Source organism: Anguilla anguilla, chromosome 4, assembly GCF_013347855.1.
Source record: "Anguilla anguilla isolate fAngAng1 chromosome 4, fAngAng1.pri, whole genome shotgun sequence".
Classification (NCBI taxonomy): domain Eukaryota; kingdom Metazoa; phylum Chordata; class Actinopteri; order Anguilliformes; family Anguillidae; genus Anguilla; species Anguilla anguilla.
In genome coordinates this window covers 25,191,793-25,215,102 of record NC_049204.1, presented here as the reverse complement: position 1 = coordinate 25,215,102, position 23,310 = coordinate 25,191,793, and the positions used below count along the sequence as shown (strand labels likewise).

At 52.2% G+C, this 23,310-nt stretch overlaps 1 protein-coding gene across 1 annotated transcript in view; it reads left to right on the top strand.

The window, feature by feature from the left end:
- ncanb (neurocan b) overlaps positions 1 to 23,310 on the top strand; it is a 108,404-nt gene that overhangs the window by 75,795 nt on the left and 9,299 nt on the right. The window contains exons 10-13 of the mRNA XM_035416146.1: positions 8,905 to 9,018; positions 18,138 to 18,296; positions 20,639 to 20,721; positions 21,177 to 21,321. Coding sequence (XP_035272037.1) covers positions 8,905 to 9,018; positions 18,138 to 18,296; positions 20,639 to 20,721; positions 21,177 to 21,321 — 501 coding nt within the window. The remainder of the gene's footprint in view (positions 1 to 8,904; positions 9,019 to 18,137; positions 18,297 to 20,638; positions 20,722 to 21,176; positions 21,322 to 23,310) is intronic.

The following is a 23,310-nucleotide window of genomic DNA, read 5'->3' as shown; positions in this document are numbered from 1 at the left end:
GGGCCAGAAGCCTGCCCTCCCAGCCTCCTTCATGGGCTGGGGCTGATAATGGGGCGGCTCTGGATGCTTGAAGACGACGCCCTGCAGCAGAGTTTTGTAGGAGGATTCTTTTTTTTTTTAAGGCAGCTTGATTCCATGTATTGACATTTTCAGCCGAGCAGAGTTTGGCTTGGCTGATGGGCAGGTTGCTGGTGGGTGGAGAGTGGAACATGGACACATTCTCTTGTATTGATTTGAGCTAAAGGGGATTAGCATTCAGCCCAGCCTCAGCAAAGCGGTACAGAATCTCTTCTCCGCGATGGTCGAGGTTGCGAAATAATTCTTTTTTTTTTTTTAAATCCCCAGTTCTTTGTCGTGAAATAGAATCTAGACAAAACAAAAACAACAGAAAATAGAAAAGCAGAAAAGGACGGAATAATATTAGAGCAGAACAACCCGTGAATCTTGCCTAGCCTTCGCGGAAGAAAAGCCATCCTTTAAGGTTTGTCTCCGTTGTGCACAGAGCAGAGGGGGAAAAAGGGAGAGTTGTACTTCGAGAGCCTCTCTGCCCAGATCCTTGTTCACAGATAATGGAGGAATTACGATGGGACCAGCAGCCTTCCTCCAGAGCACCCCGAAACTTACACGATATGAACAAAAGTATCTGGACACCCCTTTGTCTGGGGCTGTTTTTCATGGTTTGGGCTAGGTCCCTTAGTTGCAGCGAAGGTAAATATTAATGCTACAGCATACAGTCACATTCTTGATGATTCTGTGCTGCCCCAACAGTTTGGGGAAGGCCCTTTCCTGTTTCAGCATGACAGTGCTGCCCCCCGGGCACATAGCGAGCGCCCTATAGAAATGGTTTTGTCAAGAACGACGTGGAAGAACTTGACTGGCCTGCTCAGAGCCTTGACCTCAACCCCACCCAACACCCCTTTCACTGCTCCTTCTGCCAAACACAAGAGAAGACAGTGCTGGTGGATTTTTTCCCCCACACTTCCGAAATGAGTTCAGTTATTTTGCATCCAAAATGTAAGCACCATGGACTCTAAGCCTCTCCCCTGATAGGTCTCTGGTGATGATGTAATAGATGTGTACCTCAATACGATCTCCCTCTGGGCGTTGATTGGTTTCAGAGAAAGCGCGCGGTACCCTCCTAACATGCAGTCAAGATGGCCGAAATCCCTTTGCTGCGCCATTGCGCGCTGCTGCCTGGTTCACGAGTTGCCATGGCGTTATGTGCTTCACTCACACGCAGTCATGACCACCACCCAGACCGTTACAGTCGGCCACTTGTGCAGGTGCTCTCCTGAACATGCCTAGTCCCGGCACCGTAGGGAAATGGTGTGCTTATCGGAAGAGGAAACACAAGCTGAGAGACGGTTCTCAGTCCCCCATCACAGCACCCGAAAATGGAGGAGATCAAAAGAGGCACACGGCACTCCATGCAGGTGTGAACGCGTGAGGACTGAGTCGGTAGAAGGTCTAAAGATTCCACTGTAATAAGATTCCAATAACTCAAAAGGGTGGCACCTGAGTTAATATACTGAATAAGCATAAGTTTTTGAATGCCTCACTGTTTAAACAGGGCTGAAAAAAACATGAGAAATCAGTGATGTAAAGGTTATGGGTTACCTCCCTGTGCACTGCATCTGACTTATAATGCACTCCTGCTTGACAGATATTCCGTCTGTTTGCAGATGGATTAAAATTTTCTTCTGTTCTTTCGGTTATTCTCTGTCTTCCCTGAAACCTCTCTACTTCAAAGCTCTCGCTCAGTTTTTTTTCTCTCTTCGCCTTACCTTTATCTCTCTCTATTTCTCTCTCTTGCTTTCTGTCTCTTATTCTCTCTTTCCCTTCCTGCTCCTCTCCCGTTCTCTCCCCCTTGCTCTCGCTTGCTTCACTGCCTCCGGCCTGTTGTTATTTGGTGGAGTTTGTATGGAGATTGGTCCGCGCTGCTGAGACAAAGGGGGCGGGTGCATCCCCAAGCACCCCAGCCCTCATGCAAGCAGTGCATTTCATTTCCAGATCTAGGACACCTCTGTAAATTCAACCATCCCTTGCCCTTACACACACACACACATACACGCGCACACACACACATACACACACACACACACACATACGCGCGCGCGCACACACACACGCAGATACACACATACACACACACACACGCGCACACACAGATACACACATACACGCGCACACACACACATACACACATACACACACACACACGCGCACACACAGATACACAGATGCACATGCACCACACGTTTCAGCTGCACTCTCAGCCATATGCTGAGATGATTAGACGGGGGTGTTAAAGAGATCCGAGCGCAGATCTCATCTCAGAACAGCTCACAATGAAGCCGTCATCGCCTCTGCCTGTGAGGGCGCGCGCCGCGTCTATCGCATTAGCATCGGAACGCCTGTTAGGGCGCGCGCCGCGTCTATCGCATTAGCATCGGAGCGCGCTCGGCTCGGTGAAAGATTCGTGCGGACGGGGCCGTTAGTGTCTGCGTGCCGCGTCCTCCCCGCTCACGCCAGGTGGTGCGCTGGGAGCCGGTGCGTGATGGGAATCAGCCAGATTGGGAGCTGCGTGCCGGAGAGGAGCGCTGCTGTTTGGGGAGAGCGGCCCCGCCAGAGCGGGGCGACGGCTGATTGATGGGCCCGGCTCACGCCTCGTCCGTCTGGCGCCGCGCCGCTCCTTAGGAAAGATGATTGGCTCCGCCCGCCGCGCGCGCTTCATTAATTCGCCCCCCCTGCTCTCCGTATGGAGGTGCGATCGGCGAGCGCGTCCCAAACCGCCCGTCGTTTGCTGGCTTTTTGGGCCGATGATCGGGGCCGCCTCGGAGGAGGAGGCGTTTTTGCAATCAAGCCTAAAAACGGGCCCGACTCCTTTAAAATGCCCGCCGGCGGCCTGGAGGAAGAGGGTGCTGTTTACTGACTGAGGAAGAGGCGCACCGCCGCCGTGATGGACGCGGTGTTTGTGTGCCCCGGCGCCGCGCCTCGTCAGACGCGGGCCAGCTGGTTAACGAGCTCGCGCTGCCGAGCACGCGGCGTGTGTGTCACACACCTGCTCGCCAGGGACGCGCGCGGGGTCCTAGTGCACCCATTCAGCAGGTCAGACTGAGGGGGACGAATTAAAAAAACACTTTGGCTACGACGTCGCTGATACAAAGCTGATTTACAAACCATTCGTGAGACGGGCGTTTGGAGTGCTACCGCCAGCGCGGCGTTTCACTCCAGCAGGGCGCGTCAGAGCAGAGCCAAGGCAGGCCAGCCGCACAGTCTATTCTTATTAAATTCTCTGGGTCCAGATTGATTTTGCATTAAGGGGGAGTGCTGGTCTTTACAGCCCCTTATCGGGGCAGCAGGCGGGAACGCTGTCCCCGGCGGGGGCCCGCCGGGCGGGGGGGACGAGCCCTTATCTCCGCCCCAGCTGCTCGCCCCATTGTGCGTGGCGTCCGCGGGGCACCGCGGGGCGCGCCCGGGGTTCGACTGGGGCGGGGCCTCCTCCTGCCGCAGCGTTGCCGTAAATCACACCGATCCCTGCTCAGAGAGAGGGGGAGAGAGAGAGAGAGAGAGAGAGAGAGAGAGAGAGAGAGAGAGAGAGAGAGAGAGAGGGAGAGGGAGGGAGAGTGAGAAAGGAGAGTGCCGATTGGAACTGCACATGGAAGAGAGGAGAGAAGAAGAGAGAGAGGGAGGGAGGGAGAGAGGAGAGGAGATGGGGAGAGGGAGAGAGTTGATTAGGGAGAGAGGGGTGATGGAGAGAGAGAATGAATGATGAATGAATGAGTTTGGTCTGCCTTATTTTTCTTGAGAGTGCTTTAGATCAGAGGGAAAGAGAGGGAGATAGAGAGGGAGAGTTCAAGAGAGAGGGAAGAGAGAGAATGAGAGAAAGAGATGGAGGGAAGAGAGACGGAAGAGAGAGAAGGAGGGAAAAAGAGTGGGAGAGAGTTGTTTTTGAGCACAGTTGTGTGCAAGCTGCTCCAAACTCCACACACGAAGCAGAAAATTATTGAAGAGAAGCAGAAAACTGTGTGGAGCTGACTCACACTGTCCCCAGTGGCACGTGTGCCCTTCCCAGCTTCGTCAAAAACTGTCGCTCCTACCTTCTCTCCTCTCTTCCATGTGCAGTTTCAGTCTGCACTCTCTCTCTCTCTCTCTCTCTCTCTCTCTCCTTCTCTCCTCTCTTCCATGTGCAGTTCCATTCGGCTCTCTCTCTCTCTCTCTCTCTCCTCTCTTCCATGTGCAGTTCTAGTCGGCACTCTCTCTCTCTCTCTCCTCTCTTCCATGTGCAGTTCTAGTCGGCACTCTCTCTCTCTCTCTTTCTCTCCTCTCTTCCATGTGCAGTTCTTGTCGCCTCTCTCTCTCTCCTTCTCTCCTCTCTTCCATGTGCAGTTTCAGTCTGCACTCTCTCTCTCTCCTTCTCTCCTCTCTTCCATGTGCAGTTTCAGTCGGCTCGCTCTCTCTCTCCTTCTCTCCTCTCTTCCATGTGCAGTTTCAGTCGGCTCGCTCTCTCTCTCCTTCTCTCCTCTCTTCCATGTGCAGTTTCAGTCGGCACTCTCTCTCTCTCTCTCTCTCCTTCTCACCCCTCTTTCATGTGCAATTTCAGTCAGCACTCTCTCTCTCTCTCTCTCTCTCTCCTTCTCTCCTCTCTTCCATGTGCAGTTCCAGTCGCCTCTCTCTCTCGCTCTCTCTCTCCTTCTCTCCTCTCTTCCATGTGCAGTTTCAGTTGGCACCAGCCTTTGGAAGAGTCAGTCTGCAGTATCTGTGTGGGCGTCTGATGAACAATAGAGGCGGTCAACTGCTGTGAGACAGAGAAGTCCTGCAGGGGGGCATTGATTAGGCTCAGGAGTCAGACGCGTTTTAGCTGAAGAGTCGTATGTCATCAGTGGACTGCATGGATCCCTCTCTCTGTCTCTTTCCAAGGCTCAGCACCCTGCAAGAATGGCTGTGCTCCTATGCTGCTGAGTTTCCCTCAGACAAGCCTTCACAAAAATAATTTAAACAAAACAATCAAATGTGATTTTATGTATAGGGGTTCAGAGTCTTAGGAACCGAGGACACTGAGAAGGAGCTGGTAGCAAGGTCATGGTGGAACCTGGCCAGTCTTTTGGGGGGGGTAGCTCTCTCTCCATCTCCTCTTAACTGACAGCTGAGGGGGAGAGGTGGGTGCGCCAGGGCCTGTTTGTGCTCCGCTTTCTGAAGGCTTTCCTGGCTCTGTATTAGCGCGTGTGGGGGAAGCAAGCTGCCCAATAGGAGAGGCGAAAGTTTGAGATGTTGTGACATCCCACCTCATTAGCTTCTCCGTGGCGCAGGTTTGGTTCCACCAGGCCCAGCCTGTACGCTGTAATTTCAACAGCGGCCTTAAACTCGTTCCGCTTGGGCTCCCAGCTGGCGCGGGGCTGCCAAGCTTGTCCATCACAGCGCTCACCCTCAGCCTCAGAACGCAGATCGCCTCGCGACTGAGCACCGCTGAGCTACTGAACACCACGCTGTTCTGCTCGTCATCAGGGCTCAGCACCTCGCCCAATTACTGCACAGCAAAAACTGGTCTGTCTTAACAAGTGTTTTAGTCTAGTAAGGAGGCTTTTTTTTAATTAGATTTTTTTTGTTTTTTTATGTTGCTTTTCGCTTGTCAAGTGAAATTGTCTTACCCCTTCAACAAATCTTGAAACGCGTGTCTCACCTCTCTGGCAATCTTTCTGTCTTATTTAGCTAAAGAAGTAATAAAATAAGACCATAAGACTAAATATAAGACTAAAATATTTGTTAACACTGGCTTATTTTTTTTTATTTTTGCAGTGTAAATCACCCAATTACGTTGACTCCCATCCTTTTTTACTCCGTGCCCACGCTGGTCTACGCCTGTCAGCTCCACTGCGTTTCCTTCTGTTTCGGGGGCTGTCGATAGCCGCGCGCTCGCGTTAATAGATTCCTCCGTCTCTAATTTAGCCCTCTACGCGCCCTCCATCCTAAATGAGTTTCCTCCTTGGCATTTTGAAGTTCACAAGATCTCCTCTAATTGATCAAAACGCCGTTTGATCTGGAAGGCGCTGGCATTTAATTTGCCGTAGTGGGCCCCTTGTGTGCGCTGCTGTGACAGGCCACACTTTTTACTGCCTCTGAAAGCGGGTGACAGGCTCGGCTCAGAGGCGAAGAGTAGAAGGCTTTATGCCGCTTACTCATTCTTCATTATTTATTCCTTATTTACGTCCGGTTTACTTCAGAGGACTGCGCTTTTTATTAGCCAAGCGCTCGAACAGGAGCCCGCTACGTCGCGTAGCCTCGTGAGGTTGCTATCCAGGATGTGGTAAATGTAAATAATTGTGTTAGCAGAAACCGGTCTCTCCCTCTCCACTCCCTCACGTTGCTTTTTTTTTGTCTCCCCGTTCTTTTTCTCCTCCTCTAACAGGCTAACCCCTCTGTTGAATCCATAAAGTAATTCTCGCTGAAAAGACAAGACTATTCACATTTTGCCAAAGCAATTACAGTGAGGACAATCATTAGCAACACAACGTGCGCCGCCCTGAAAGAGAGTCATTTATCCTTCAAACGTTAAACGGTAATAAAATAAAGTCCGCGCCGCCGCGGAATCTCAATGCGCTCTTTCAAACTGTCATTAGGTTCCCGTACGCCGTTGGCAGCGAGCCACGGTTCTGGGCCCGCTCAGGAAATTTTGGGAGGCTTCCTCGCATTCTGAGTGGGGTCCGCGCCGTCCCGCGGCACGCGGGGTACCCCGGCCGCGATCCGAGCGCCGCTCTTGTCACGCTTCGGAAGCGAGAAAAATTGATTTCCGTTTCGACGCGACGCGCGAGAGCTACACCAGCGTCTGGCGGCAGCGGCGTTTTTCTGTGAGGGTTGTTTGGAGCCCGGCGCTCTTTAGCTCGCTGTGATCTCTGACAGCCGCGGAAGGGTCTCCGCTGCGCCCGACGCCGCGCTGCATCTCGCCGCCCGTCACTCCGGCCTCCACTCCGCCGCTGGATGTTAGCGCCCGTCTCGGATAGGCCGGAGCCACGGCGCGTTCCTCCTGACGGCCGCGGGAATGCCGGCTCGCCGCCTGACGCCGCCTTTCAAACCGCGGCCGTCCGCTGTTGTCAAACGCGCTCGTATTTTTAATCGCTAAAACGTTGTGAAGTAGCACATTTCTCTTAATGCATAGCGGCGATAGACAGCAGGGTAGCAGAGTATCGATCTCTGCTTTCATTCTCCTCAGCGGGCCCTGACTCATCGGCGTGGGGCGGACGGCGCGTCTGAGGTCTCGTTTGTAACGGGGGGGCGGCGCCCGGGTTTCGCGCAGCCCCAGGTGTGCACACGCCTCCGCCGAGGCTGAAATCGAAAGCATAAATCTGAGGGAAGCAGAGGCAAAGGAAACGGGACAGTCCCGTGAGGCTGAGGACGGGCCCCGCCCCCTTTTCCCGGAAAGGCGGTAAATAACGAAGAGTTTGAGTAGTTTTGGCCCCGCTGCACCCACTGGGAGAGGGAAGCACGCTGCTGGGAGGGCTGTTTCTTGCCCCTGTTGTTCCTCCATGTTTTTTATGGTTTGTGTGTGTGACCCCATCCGGGCCCGTGAGGGATGAGGGCTTTGTGATGGCTGGAAAATGAGCACCGCCTCCCGCCTCGCCTCATTGGATAGCCGGCAGTCACGTTCGTGTTTACCGTTGGTATGAGCACAATAGGGTGACCAGCCTTCCACACCAGCGGGTGATTTTCCTCACTTTCCATTACAGTCAGTGGCGGTTTTTTTCCTCTCTCAGTCACCGCGTGATCCCTCTTCATGATGCACGATCACCCAGGTGGATTTGATTTCCGCCACGCTGCTTGGCGGGATCTATCCTGCCTGGGAAGGAGTCCTTCAGCAGCTTCACGGACCAGTAGTCCCACACCCAGAACTGTGTGTCCCGTGGAGTTCGAGCATTGGACACACAGTGTAACAGTAAATTTTTGAATATTTGAATGTGAACGATGGTTGAACTGGGCCAGGTTGGGGAGACATGTAGGCAGCCCAATAATGCGAAAGTGCAGTGTGTGGTGCACTCTCGAGCTGCTGCATCATTGTCTAGACAGACAAACCCACACTGCTGTCAGCGCGGGTGCCGTACTCTGCCGAGTCTCCCCTCAACGTCTGTCTCCTGTCTCAACGCCACTTTGAAGTAAAGGGCAGTGCATTGTGGGTAAACACTTCTGCTCGCTACAAAAGCTCATTAATCCAGCCAGAGGAGCAGCCGTCCTCCTGACTTTAGGGATCTTAAGAACTCCGGTTCCCCTCTGCCCCCCGTTCGCCGCCCCCGATACTGTGGCCTGGGAGAGAGGCTCAGATGGTTCTAGGCCAAAAGGACACCAGCTGTGTTTGCAATGATTTTGCCCTCAGGCCCAGATAAGCAGAAGAACTAGTTCAGATCCCTGTCTTTCCCAGCGGGTTGGCCTCTGCTTTGTTTGCAAGAAGAAGCTATAATTATGTGTCTGTGGGTTTGTGTGGGTGTTTGAGCCACGCTTGGGGTCAGCGCTAAGTGAGTGTAAAAATCGAGCTTTTTGAGCCTGAAAAAAAAACTGCTCAACACGAGAGAAGGAAATGGAAGAAGTCACAATGTCTTCATTTGTTCTGTTTGCACACGGCGTCCTTCACTCTCCTCAGCCATTTTCCCCGACGGATTCCTGTCAGTCTGGTCTGGCTGCAGAATCCGCGTGTCCTTGGAAAGTTTCGAAATAAGGATCATTCAGACCCAGTACTGATCGAAGTAGTCAGTTTTCTTCCAAATCAGGCCAGTTTAAAAATGGCATAGTGGTTATATTTCCAGCTGCCAGTCCAACGGTATGTTTTTTTTATAGGTAAGTGGAAGTGACGGGTGGGGAAGATCGTGGCTGGTGTCGTTTTTTCTTACCACCGCTGCTGTTCTTCCTTTGCCACTGCAGACATCGACGACTGCCAGTCGAATCCGTGTCAAAATGGAGGAACCTGCATCGACGAGATAGACTCCTTCGTCTGCTTGTGCCTGCCAAGCTACGGTGGGGCGACATGTGAGAAAGGTAGGATAAAAGCGAGCGCACGTGCATTCGTACAACTTTCACAGGAGAGCGCGTCTCTTACGGGGAGATAGAAGGGCGATTATTGAGAGAAAATATAGCAATGCTACTGCAGGAGACAAAACACTTGCAGCTGAACAGGCTCGCAGGAGTTCCTTGTTTTTGAGAATGTCATTATCCAAAACAAGTGCGCATGGTTGAAGATTAAAAAAAACAAATAAGCAACTCAAAAAATGATGAGAGCAAAGCTACATTTTACAAATAGCATCAGGGAAGAATGTTTCAGCCCACAACCGACTGTTCTAGGCGGCGCAAGTGACTCTTTGTGAATTCTTTGTCATCTATCCCTACAAAATTAAAATAACAAACTCACTCAACTGATTCAGACTGAGTCAGCAGGACTGAATCTGTCCTGTTCTTTCAGAGGAAATGTTGGGTTGTCACTGCTGTGATAGATAAACGTCCTCGTTGAGCTGCCGAAAGATGCCAGTCCCGACGTCCCTCTCAGGACCAGGTGGTTTCCTGGCCCGATGCCCCTGACCCCCCCCCCCCTCACCCCCAGTCTGAGTAAGCCAGAGGAAATAAGGGATTTGGGACCACACATAATTGGAAATACACATTTCCTCCGATGCCTCAAATCCTGCCTCTAGTGATGAGTTCCATCTCCCCCACCGGTCTGCTTTTGTTTGCTACATCTCTTCCTCGCCCACAACACACCCCCCCCCCCTTTCCCTTGCCCCCCCATCCCAATCCATCCCTTAGCCAACAGCAGAAGGGCTGTGCTCCAGCATCTGCCTCACAGGCGGGGAAGTAATGAGGTGTGGGAGATCGATTCCTCTCCCTGCGCAAAGATAGAGGCCGGGGCCAGGGTGCAATTTGGGGGAAAGGGCGCACCTGAGGAGGTGAAGGGGGTCCTGGGAGTGAAACCCCCCCCACCCCCGACACACACACACACACACTCATACACACACACACACACTCTCTCACATATACACACACACACATACACACTCACACACACACACACACACACACACACGATCTGTCTCTCACACACACACACACACAAGGTCCCTAACCTCCTGCCTTCAAGCAGACCAGTGGGCCGTTCACAGGGAAGAGGGCTGAGAGGGAGAGCGCGGCGGGGTGGGGGGGGTCAGTTATTAAAAAGCCAGCAGCCTCTCTCTCCCAGCGCCTCGCCACACTCCGCCCCCCCGCTCCCCGGGCTTCCCGCTGCCCGGGTGGGTGCCGCGGGGCCCAGCTCCTTAACCGCCCTCAGGGCTGAGCAGGGCCAGCAGGCAGCAGGGGGCCCGAGGCTGGGGGCCCGAAGCTGCCCTTCTCTCCACTCTTTCATATTCACTGTTGGAGGGTTCATTATTAACCCTTTGAAGAGTAGTTTTTTTGGAATGTTTTTTCAAAATTCTAAGTAAATGTTCTGGAGTGCCATTGCTTTCAGTTACCGGTAGTGATTATTACATCAGCAATAGAACATTTTAATTGCATATTTGTTATCTTGCGCCTTCTAAAGGGTTAAACACCAATATCATGGAAATCACACCATGAACTTGCTGGGTACTGCTCCCTGGGCTCAACATGTTTGTATTTCAAAAATTCATTTATGAATGCTGAATGGAAAGTGAGAAAGTATTTTCATATTGAATCACCTTGTACCATAGGCTTCTTTCTGAGATTGTCTTTAGTGCTTTTTTCAAAGGTAACCTAAATAATCTCTGCAATCTTTGAGTTCACCCACGTGCCTCATTTCTTACAATCCAGAGTCAGCCTCCTTTCAAATGAAAGGCCTCAGATCTTTGATGCCGACCTCCTTCATCCTGACATTCTAGTTTCCATGGAGACCGCGCTCTGAGTCGATAAGTTTCCCCGCAGAAATTGCCAAATGACCGTAAGGCATCGCCCGGCTACGCGCGACCCAGCTGTGAAGCCGCTGGGGCGTGGCCTATTAGCGCCGCTCGGGCTTCCCGCCGGCCCGTCAGCGCTGGGCGTCGGGATCCAGCCCGGCGGCGGGCCCCGCGGCCCCGCGCCAGATCGTCCCCACGGCGATACCGGAGGGCTTCCTCAGACTCAACCCTTCGAGCAGATTAATGAAACGCTCCGGTTCTGTCGCGGCAGGAAGACTCGATGGGGAAGAGCGCCCCAGCGCTACCTCGCTCCCCGCGCCTGCGTTCCTAAGACAGCGGTGTCAGGTCGTCTCCCTTTTCGTTTCCCGGTGACGCGCTCCGGATTGACGGCTCCCTTTATTGCCCGTCATCCCAAAGCGAAAGTCGCGCCTCCCTGCTTCCCTCAGCAAATCTTTGCATATTGCGCGCCGTCCGGAGCGCTCGCCAATTACGCCGCTGTCCGGGAAACTGACAGCTCGCGGTTTTGACTCTGCGCGTTCGTACGCAGGAACCCCCCAGCGCCGTGAACTCCACCAGGAAGGAACCGTATCTGGCGCGGTCCTCCCGCCTCCGCAGCGCGTGCAAACAGAATTAAAAAGGCGGCCATTATGCCACACAGTTAATTAATCCCAAGGCAGGCCGAGCCACGCTCTCGCTATCTCTGAGGAATTTCATTATTTTATAAACTGACAGTTTATCTTATCTGTTAATTATTCATGTTACCTTTTTCCCCCTGCAGAGGAAAAGGTGGTCTTTGATAAAAATTTAAAAAAAACGAATCCCCGAAGTGCTGTTAATTGGGCTTATGGGCTATTAATGTAAGTCTTGCTGGAGCCTCCCTGCAGGACTCCACAGTGAGGCGGGAGACGGAGATGATCTACAGTACTCTCAGGAAGAACAAATAACATACACACCAAACTCATTCATTCTCCCTCTCTCTCTGTCTTTCTCCCATCCGTCTGCTGCGCCAGAGCCATTGTCATATCTGTTTTCCGTTTGGCTAATATTTATATCGCAGCGGGAGGCCACTGTCCCCGTTCTTTTCATGTCTTGTCAGTGGCTAAGAAATCATACGAAGCCGCAGAGGTCTGTGGATACCGTTGCTAGCGCCGCAGCTTCTGCGGGCTAGCCTTGAGGCCCCGGCTGCACCTCCTGCGGGCTAGCCTTGAGGCCCCGGCTGCACCAGGCGTGCGGGCTAGCCTTGAGGCCCCGGCTGCACCTCCTGCGGGCTAGCCTTGAGGCCCCGGCTGCACCTCCTGCGGGCTAGCCTTGAGGCCCCGGCTGCACCAGGCGTGAGCTCCTCGTCGCGTCGGACCCTTTGAGGCCTGGTGCTCGTCTGAGGCAGCGGGCTGAGTGACAGGTGGACGGAGAAGGCAGGATGCTCTGCGATGACTGGGCCTGGTATTAGCTTGAGCTGCGCTCCGACGCGCTCTGGACAGGGCTAGCGGTTAGCAGCCTGTCCTGGACAGCAGTGGAGCCTCGCCTCTCTGCATAAGCACTTTTCCAAAGACACGGTTCAGCAAACAGACTGTGAAATTATTTTTTTTCCTCTCCTTCCCATCAGAGTCCCTTCAGTAATATTAATACTACGATTAATACTAAGATCTATTGATTCTAATGGCACATTGCAAGGGGCATGTGTAAAGAATTAAAAAGAAGACTGAAAGAAGGATCAATTTGAAGGACCTCACCATGCGGTGTTTACTCTCAACAAATATTTATGTATTTCTGTTTAGTGAGCTTTTAGCATCTGTAGGTTTATAACTGATCTGTAAGTTTGGACTCAACTGTCAAACAAACTCTGAGGTGCACTGGAACTGAAGCTAAAAAGTTGCTGTCATGGTGCATAAATCTGAACCAACATTTTTATTTTATTTTTTTTTTACCAAGGTGTCCAATTAAGGATGACCACTCGCGTATTGCATTTTTGTGGTTGCTCCTTCCCTCTTACATGTGGGACTTGCAGCAGTGTAACTGTGGCAGCTGCATGAGCGAGCGCTGGACGGGAGCGGAGGGATTCGGGAAGCTGGGGTCCCCTTCCCGCAGAGTCACGGAACACCGGCACCCCTTCCCTACGCCCGGCCTGGTATCCCAGCATGCCTCTCTCGCGCCGCAGCGCTGACCCGCTCGGCGCAGGCGGCGCAGCGAAGCGTAACCCTCCTCTCTCTCTGGCGCGGCGCTAATGGGCTCCCCCGTGCCCCGTCTCTAATTGCTTTTCTATACGCAGCGCTAGCTCGCTAGCGCCGCCGCCGCCGCTCTTCCAGGAGCGTGTGAAAGCGCCGCGGCCCTCGCCGCGTCCCGCTCGAAGCGGCCTTAAAAACGCCGCCTCGTTTCAGCGGGGACGCGAGGGGAGGGATGCGCCTGACGGGCGTGACCCCATCTCGCCCGCGCGCTCCCTCCTTCCCGCCTTTTCCCCGCAGAAAAGAGCACTAATGGTGTCTGCGGTGGTCTCCTGGTCGTATATCTTTACCGCGGTAATGGCTCTCGCCCCGGGCCGGCGCGGACCGCTCTGGAAATGTCATGTGTCAGGTAGTGAGAGGAGAGGAGCGGAGCCGGGCGGAGGCATTAGTCATTGGTAATTTCCTCTGATTGGATTTTCTGTAATGTGCGCTCGATTCTGACCGTCCCTCGCTCCGGTAATAATCCCGTTCGCATTTCCCCTCAAATTCAGGGGAATGACACAGTGGGCCGCCAGCCTAATCCACCGTGGAGGAGTCAGAAGCGCGTTAACAACCCAAAAAAAGTGTCATAAAAGGGCAGCCGTGGCAGTGGGTCCAGGGTGTTGTATTTTTGCAGGTCTGAAAGTCACAGCCCAGGAAGTAAAATGTTCTCATGTGGATGAGTCACCAAAACTCTCACACTCCAGGAGGCCTTTGGCTGTTCTCACTTCTAGCTGCAACTCATTTTCCCCAAAGAATATCAGCCTACACCAGGGGTGGGCAGTTCTGTTCTTGGAGGAGTCCATGTGCATGCACGTTTTTGTTTCCTGTCTAAACGAGCTAATTGGCTGTATACACCAACACTGGTTCACTCATAAATTAGATCAGAGTAAAATATTTTACATAGGAACACAAGAACAGTCTTCAGCTGTCATTCATGCGCTTGTCAAGATATGTAGCTGAAGCGTCAGTGGCATAACAGGTAGGGCTAATTCAGGCCAGAAGTTGGAATGAAAACCTTGGTTGCCCACCTCATTGCCACCTGTACTGCATGCATAAAGAACATCACTACAGCACTATTTCTGAACTGCTAGTTCATGGAAGTTGTTTAAATATTCATTTTTAAATCCAAGTAATTTAACGCTGAGGTCAGATTTTTATATTAGCCGTATGCAGTACATAGTATGTATGTTTGGTTTCCTCTTGAGCATGGGGTAGTTATATTTCAGTGTGGATCAGTATTGTGTGAATATTTATGACATGAATAGTTTAATGAGTAATGGGGGGGGCAGGTGAATAATGACAGCCGCAGTCTACACGGCCCCAGGCTGTTTCCCTCTAGCTGTGGGGCTTATCTGTGTTTCATCCCACCCGAACACGGAGGGGGGGGAGGGGGCTCTCTTTCACACCAGTCTCCCATGCTGCTAGAGGGCCCCTCATCCATTTGCGTAGACGCACAGAGTAAAATGTCTACTGTTAATTCGACGGAGTTAATATGATTTCGGTTGGGACGAGATGTCTTCTGACAGAGGACTGTGTACTCTCTAAGAGTTGATTTCACAGTTAGTATTTTATTGTGTGATGGTCCCGCTCCCACCCCCCTCCCCCGAACCCCAAGAACAATCCTAACCTCCTTTGCTGCATTCTGAAATGTCCAGTGTTAATTCAACTGTAGCACAGTTCATATGAGTCTAATAGGGATGATAAGTACTCTGTAAGAGTTGATTTAACACTGAACCGGGGGGGTGTACCTTACACTCTTCGGTCATGGACCACAACCAGACCCTTTACAAATGGCGAGGCTGCTTTCAGCTCACATGGCCCCCACCTCTGGAATAGCCTCCCATCTGCTCTAAGAGCCGCTGAAACGATGGAGGCCTTTAAACATCAACTCAAGACCCACCTTTTTAGCCTTGCTTATACCTAGGAACATTCATCGACATTACTTATTTATTTATTTATTTATTTATTTGTCTACTTGTGTATTTATTTGCTGGTTTTGTCATTCTTTTGTAAGATTTTTGTTGATTTTTATTGTTTCATTGCTTTCATTGATTTTTATAGATTTTTTTTAACAATGTAAAGCTCACTGCATTGCATTCAGTTAAACGAAATGGGCTATACGAATCAAGATTGATTAATTGATCGATCGATTGATTGATTGAAATCATTTTAAAACCGGACATTCCGCTCGAAAAACCAGTCATCTGGCCGCCCTAGCCCCACCCCTTGGCCGACTCCCCGGTGACGGGTAAGCCGACTGACTCAGAAACCCCGGGGGGTTGTGGGACCGCAGGACGGAATGGCGGCTCCGATTCTCTGTGTGTGCGGCTGAGTGAAGCCGTTACAGCCACAGGCAGCCCCCCCCCCCCCCCCCCTTCCAGCATCAGGTCTCCGGGACGAGAGCACGTCAACACCGCGCGCCGAGCCCAGAGCCGTGCGTGGCGGTGCCAAATGAGTGTGAAATAGCCCCCCGCCCACCCGCCTTCCCCCCGCCGTCACCGTCAGCGCCATCGCCGCCTTCCCCCGCTGTCCCCTCAGGAGAGCAGAGGGCTGATCAGTGTCAGCGGCCGTACGCACGTTCTCACTCGCGCCACGGCAGGAGAATCCCAATGTCGAGCCGGACCGGCGAGCCGCAGTTAGATTTCTCACAGTGTGTAAAGAGCCCGAGAACCAGTGTGTGTGTGTGTGTGTGTGTGTGTGTGTGTGTCTGTGTGTGTGTGTCTGTGTGTGTGTGTGTCTGTGTGTGTCTGTGTGTGTGTGCGTGCGTGTGTGTGTGTGTGTCTGTGTGTGTGTGTGTGTGTGTGTGTGTGTGTGTGTGTGTGTGTGCGTGCGTGTGCGTGTGCGTGCGTGTGTCTGTGTGTGTGTGTGTGTGTGCGTGTGTGTGTGTGTGTGTGCGTGTGTCTGTGTGTGTGTGTGTGTGTGTGTGTGTGTCTGTGTGTGTGTGCGTGCGTGTGTATGTGTGTGTGCGTGTGTCTGTGTGTGTGTGCGTGCGTGTGCGTGTGTCTGTGTGTGTGTGTGCGTGTGTCTGTGTGTGTGTGCGTGTGTCTGTGTGTGTGTGCGTGCGTGTGTGCGTGTGCATGTGTCTGTGTGTGTGTGCGTACGTGTGTGTGTGGGTGTGTGCGTGTGTCTGTGTGTGTGTGCGTGTGTGGGTGTGTGCGTGCGTGCGTGTGTCTGTGTGTGTCTGTGTGTGTGTGCGTGCGTGTGTGTGTGCGTGTGTGTGTGTGTGTGCGTGCATGTGTGTGTGCGTGCGTGCGTGTGCGTATGTGTGTGTGTGTGTGTGTGTGTGTGTGTGTGTGTGTGTGTGTGTGTGTGTGTGTGTGTGTGTGTGTGTGTGTGTGCGTGTGTGTGTGTGCGTGTGTGTGTGTCTGTGTGTGTGCGTGTGTGTGCATGTGTGCGTGCGTGTGTGTGCGTGCGTGTGTGTGGGTGTGTGTGTGTGTGTGTGCGTGTGTGGAGGGGGGTATGGGGGGAATGGGGGTACAGGGACAGGGAGAGCACTCTACCTCACGCTGTTCCCACGCTGTGTGTAAATGGACACGGTTCCATCCGAGCGCTCTCCCGCTACGGGAGGAATGCGTTTCACATCAAACAGAGGAGAATGGACCCCCCGCCACCGTCTCTGATCCCGTTTACCGGCTGCCGGTCCCGCCGTGTGACAGACCGCGGTGAGGGAGGGCGCTTTGCGTTCCGCTGTCTTCGGCTCCCGCTTCTCCGACGGGCTTCCTCCTCTCCAGCTGCTCTCCACAACGAAACTTTCCTGCTCCTGTCTTTCTCTCTCTCTCTCTCTCTCTCTCTCTCTCTCTGTCCCACCGCCATCTGCACGCGAGGAGACCCCTGTCTGACTCAATTTGAGCCCCCAAATGTATTTGTGTGGCTTTAGTTGTGTGTGGGGGGGGGGGGTGATATTAGAAAAAGGGAATCTCTCCAGCACTATCACAGACGGGGCAAGGAGCAGTGCTGTTCTGACAGATAAGAGCCCCCCTCCCTATATGGATATATGGATGGAACCAAGGCTTGAGAGAGAGAGAGTGGGGAGAGAAGAGAGAGGAAGATAGAGAGACAGAAACGGAGAGAGAGAGACAGGGAGAGGAGAGAGAGTGAATCAGAGAGAGAGAGACAGGAACAAAAAGAGAGAGCGAGTGTGTGTGAGAGAGAGGGAGGGAGAGAGAGAGAGAGAGAGAGGGAGAGGGACAGCACTGACAGCACTGACAGGGAAGTGACGGGGCTTAATTATCCCGGGAGTGTGCCAGTGGAAGCCATTTCTCTGGATTGTTGTCACTGAATGGATTAAAATGCTTTTCACACCACTCCGCTTTTTGCTCATAACGTGCACAGATGTGTGTTGGGGAAAAGCAGGAAGCGGAGAGAAATGAGTCTGGCAGCCTTGTCACACTGCGTGAGTTAAAGCACTGGCGGCTGCCTGAGAGAGCAGGAGGGTGTTGGGAGGGAGTTGGAAGAATTACGCCCAGACACTGTCTTTGTGTGTGTGAGAGCGCGTGTGTGTGTGTGCGTGTGTGTGCGTGTGTGTGTGTGTGCGTGTGGGTGGGGGGTGCCTGTGGGGGCATGGGGAATAACTTGACATGAATGCCCAAGCTGTCCTACGTTACTGTCTCTAAGTATCAACCCAGTCTCTCTCTCTCTCTCTCTCTCCCTCTCTGGGGGGGTGTGGTGTGTGTGTATGGAGGAGGGGTACAATGAGTGCCTTCCATGAAGTCTGTGGTCAATAGTGAGCTGTTTAATGGGTTAGACTATTTTTGTCTTACATATGTTTTGTTTTGTGGGGAATTTTATTCTTATTTATTTGTGTTTCCTTTTTTGTTTGTTTTATTTTTGTTTTTTGAGATCTATTAGTTTCTCTAATTTTTTTATTTTTTTTTGTTTGAAATACTTGGATGACATGGATTGTATGTCTCCTTTAACTGTGAAATAAAGGGTAATGAAAGGTCTTTCTCTCTTTCTTTCTCTCTCTCTCTCTCTCTCCCTCCCTCCCACCTTCCCCCCCGTCTCTCTCTCCCTCACTCACTCTCTCTCTCTCCCCTCCCCCCCTCCCTCTCCCTCCCTGCAGACACAGAGGGCTGTGAGCACAACTGGAGGAAGTTCCACGGGCACTGCTACAGGTTCTTCACCCACCGGCACACCTGGGAGGACGCGGAGAAGGACTGCCGCGAGCAGAGCGGCCACCTGGCCAGCATCCACTCGCCCGAGGAGCAGGACTTCATCAACGGTGCGTGCGGAACCTCGGTCGCCATGACGCCAGGCTCCAGTACAGCAACTGGAGAACGCCTAGCGGATCTGCCGACAGCATCACAACGAGACGAGGCTGCTCAGTCAGGAGTCCTGACCACCTCCAGCCTGCGTGCGCTGAGCGCTGGCTGCTGGTTTCATTCCTGCTGAAAATGCCGCTGCTAGCATTTTACAGTAAAACAGAAATGCTATCTGTTTCGCGGACGATAGGAACGATATAGAATTTTCACCCATTTAATCGTGGCAGCTCATTTGAATATACCGCTACCCCGTAGACACACACTGACTGGGAAAGGGTGGAAAGCATTTTATTTTTGAAATTTTTGGCGATGGTTGCATATTTTTTTACCCCCAAAAAAGTGTGTTTAATTGCCTTGAAAATGGCCGTCTCCACCCCAGCGATAAACCGACCAAGGCCATTAGGAAGATTAATCTTCCTCTTAATGATGCTAATCAGTTACATGACTATTTAAATTCTGTTACACCACACAGAAGTCTCAGGGATGCATTGATTCGATGACCTCCCTGTCTTTGCTTGACAAAGAAAAACTTTTATTCTTTCAGGAGTGATATGCTCAAGGGTATGCAGTCATTGTACACACAAAGAGTCTGATTTACTAAGACCTTTAGCACATGCAGAACTAATAGCTCAATCAATGATTGGTGCAAAACAAATATCATGACCAATTATTGGCCCTCTTAATGGTTTAGCACATGCTTAGTAAATCAAGCCTAAGGAGTCTTCACATATAAGGGCCTGGTGTGGGAAGCGTGATCATTATGAGGTTAAACACATTAGCCTGGATTTTATCAGCACGTGTTCATCATTTTGACACACAATTAAATGAAAGTGCTAGCTAGCTTTACATTTTTTTTAACCTTTATTTAACCTCATAGGCCAACTGAAAACTCAATTCTCATTGGTAGCGACATCCTGGCCAATCAAAATGGGTAGCAAGGCAAGGGAATTGTGTAGACACTCAAATGTCAGAGAGGGATTTGTGATGAGATATAGAGAGCCCACAGAGCCGGTCTTAGGGAATTTGACCCGGACGTGAGGGCTAACACCCTTACTCTCTATAAAAGTGCCCGTGGGATCTTTAATGACCACAGTGAGTCAGGGCTTTGGTTTACTGTCTCAACCTCAGGATGCCATCTCGTACAGCACAGTGCCCCGGTGTCTCTGTGCCAGGACATCAGATTCATATTTGGTCCAGCAGCAACTTCATTTAATCCCATGCAAGAGGGCAGCACGGTGGTGCAGTGGATAGCACTGTCAGGTCCCAAACCCACCGGGGCCTTTCTGTGTGGGGTTTGCATGTTCTCCCCGTGTCCACCTGGGTTTCCTCCCACAGTCCAAAGACAAGCACGTTAGGCTAATTGGAGAGTCTAAATTCCCCATAAGTATGAGCGTGTGAGTGAATGGTTTGTGTACCCGGCGATGGATTGGAGACCTGTCCAGGGTGTGATAGTGCCTCTTTCCCAACGTATCCTTACCAGGAATAAGCGGGTTAGATAATGACCGGATGGATGGTCTCCAATCCAAGTACTCACCACACCTCACAGTGTGAGGCTGGAAGGATATAGGTAGTGTGGCTGCAAGCAAACAGCTCTCCTACTGAAGAAAAAATAAACTTGTATACATTCATAAATCAAAGTTTAGAACACCCTCCAGCTGCCGGTTGACTGAAGGCGGTTTGAGACATTTTGCAACCTTCATCATTTACCTCAGTAATTACACTGTAGTCAAATAAGTCATTCCAAGGATGCCATCGCCGTGCCGTGTTGTTCCGCACGCAGTTAAAAACTCGGAGCTGGATTTATGCCCATGTTCAGAGTTGGGGCTTAGTAAGTTATAGTCAGCATAAATTGAAGGGCCGGGGACTGGGATTTTTCAGATACCTTGAACTTAAATGAACTGCAGACACTTCAGTAACTGGGAGACAAGACGTACGAGAGGCTGCTCGGGCGTGTTCATATCAGCAGGCTCCCCGGTTATTTAACGTGAGTGTTATCAAGTTGAGATGTGGGTTTAATTTATTTCCCATACGCGCCGTTCGCCGCGGTCTTATATCCTGGGCTAATGGAGCCTGGAATGATCGGAATACCAAAGGGACCCCCTCTGCAGCTTAAGGGGAAATTTGTTAGACCATCAAGACTTTATCGCATAAAAGCGGATCCGTTCGGAGTCCGGCGTTTTCGGGTAACTAGATAAGTGATTTCCAGCTTTGAGGCGCGTTGAAGTCATGCAGTGTGTGCGCTGTAGCTCTGATGCGTACGGTTAGCGGTGTGTAACAGTCTGCTGTGCTGCTGCCCGCTCAGGTCTGAGCCACGAGAACACCTGGATTGGGCTGAATGACCGCACAGTGGAGGAGGATTTCCAGTGGACTGACAACATGGCACAGGTGAGAGAGCCTGTCCAATGTGAGCGCATTTACTGCAAGATCAGTGGCCTCCGCTCACATATCATGTTAAGCCATGAAGTACATTGGTGCTAAAGTGTGTCATATAAAATGGCTAACAGTGCTGTGCTATTATACCGGAGCAGAGCAGTCCTATGCATGTTTGGTTTACTCCATATGCTCACCATTTTTTTTTTAATTTATGGCTTTACTTATTTATTTGCTTATTCTTAAGACTTGTGCTGCTTTGACTCTGGATCTGCACTGATGTGTTCTGATTGGGTGGAAGTGCTTTGAGCGTGTGCCATATGTGCACGGTGGTGCTACGGCACTGGGGGAATGGTGCAGTCCAGCCGCAGCGGCTCTCAGGCGCGGAGCGGTGAGCCTGACGCAGCGCGGGGCGTCGGAGGGCGCGCTCTCACCGCGCGGCGTCCGCGCTGTCCCTTCTCCGCGCGCAGCAATACGAGAACTGGCGGGAGAACCAGCCGGACAACTTCTTTGCGGGCGGCGAGGACTGCGTGGTGATGATCGCGCGCGAGAAGGGCAAGTGGAACGACGTGCCCTGCAACTACAACCTGCCCTACATCTGCAAGAAGGGCACAGGTGAGCCGCAGGGGGGGAGGGAGGGGGAGAGGGAGGGAGGGAGGGGGAACAAGAGAGGGAGGGAGAGAGAGAGCAAGAGAGGGGAGAGAGAGAGAAAATTAGAGAGAGTGACAGAGCAAGGGAGGAGGAGCAAGAGAGGGAGAGGGTGAGAGAGCGAGAGAGAGAATTGGGGAAGGAGGGAGGGAAAGAGAGAGAGAAAAATTGAGAAGGAGAGGGAGAGAGCAAGAGAGAGCAGTTCTGACAGATAACAGCCTGTGGACGGAACCCAGAGAGCGAGAGAGAGAGAGAGAGAGAGAACATCATTATTTACACCTTACCCGCCGCAGGCCCACAGCACACGCGTGCCGAATTCGGCCAGACGCGCCATCGCCTCTCTCCCTCTCTCTGTCCGGCCATTAATCATCCCTCAGAAACAGGCGAGGGGACCCGGACCTCCGGTCGCCATGGCTGCGTTTCCCGCTGACCCACCGTAGGCAGAGGTCACGCACACCGGCGAATCAGCCGCGGGCGTCTCCACGGCAAACTGACCCTGGCCGACAGGGCCTCGGCCAGAACTGGATGTGACGAGCCAAATATGGCGAGCCCAATCCAAAAAGGCTGTCCTGAGCCTGTGTAGAGATGCCATTACCACAGACGGTACACTCCACTGCCTACTCTTAACCTGGCTAACACAGTTTAGATCACATATCATTGATAGTTTTTGTAACAGGTGTAGCAAACTATCCAAGCTACACCCGCTACATTTACTCCCGAAAATGAACGCCTTATGTCCTGTGGTGTATGGTTACAGTTAGCATTGCTTGCTTGCACTCTCACCAAAGTAAGGATCAATCTTTATGTAGCCAAGTAGGTTGACCAAGAACTCAATTCTGTATTACAGTGACAACCTGGATAGTCTAACCGGGTAGGAAACGCAAGAGATTGTGAAACTAATGAGACGTAGTCTCTCTGTAGAGGGACAGTTTTTTTTGTTAGAATTTGATCGAGACAGAAGGGTTAACACTCCAACTCTGAACGTACCAGGGGATCTTTAATGACCGGAGTGAGTCAGAACCTCAGTCTGCTGTCACATCCGAAGAGCAGGTACAGGATTTTTCCCTTAGCTTTCGCCAGCCCGAACACGCATCACCTGGGCAGGCCATCTTCCCTCATTTGGACTGGTTTGCCTTGAGTTTTTTTATTTTTTTATGAGGGCTGTTTTGAGCCCGGTGTCGCCGGCGCCGGCGCCGGGCCTCCTCTGGAGGCCACTTAACGGGGATCTTCAGCCGCGACGGCGCGCCCCGGCGGAGAGCGGCCCGGCGCCGGCGCTCCCCTCTGTGGGCTTATTAGGCCGGCTTTGGCCTGGCATTTGCATGCGGAACGGAGTAAAAATAGAGAGGGGGCGCTGCTGAAGGAACCCGGCCCGTCTGGCACACTGTGCTGGCCGAGGCCGGTCACGGGGGGGGATTTTGATTGAGAGAATTACCCGGCGGCGGGACGGGAGCGTTTCGTCTCCGTCCCGCGTCCCGGTCGTCGCTCGGTTTCGACGTTTGGCGCGCGCATCTGTCAGAATCAACAGCACGCCTCGCGTGCGGTCGCGCTGCAAACTGTGTTTTTCCTCGAAATTGGGTTTTCATAACGGAGAGAGGAGGCCTGGCCTGCTGGCAGAAATCCGCAGAGTGTGATCTGACCACGTGGCCGACCGGCCTTTGGAGATTACGGCTGGGCGTAATCACCGTGAAAAGCGCCGCTTACGTTGGTCTTGATTGGAGCGCTCCCACTGTCAGTCAGAAGCCTCTGGAAAGAGTGCTGGTGATGGAAAAGATGAACAGAGATAGAGGGATCTGTCTGGCACTAAGGGCTGCACCCAGACTGGACCTATGAGGGAGACTCTACTGTGTGACTGTGTGTGTGTGTGTGTGTGTGTGTGTGTGACTGCGTGTGTGTGTGACTGTGTGTGTGTGTGTATGTGTGCATATGTGTGACTGTGTGAGTGTGTATGTGTGTATG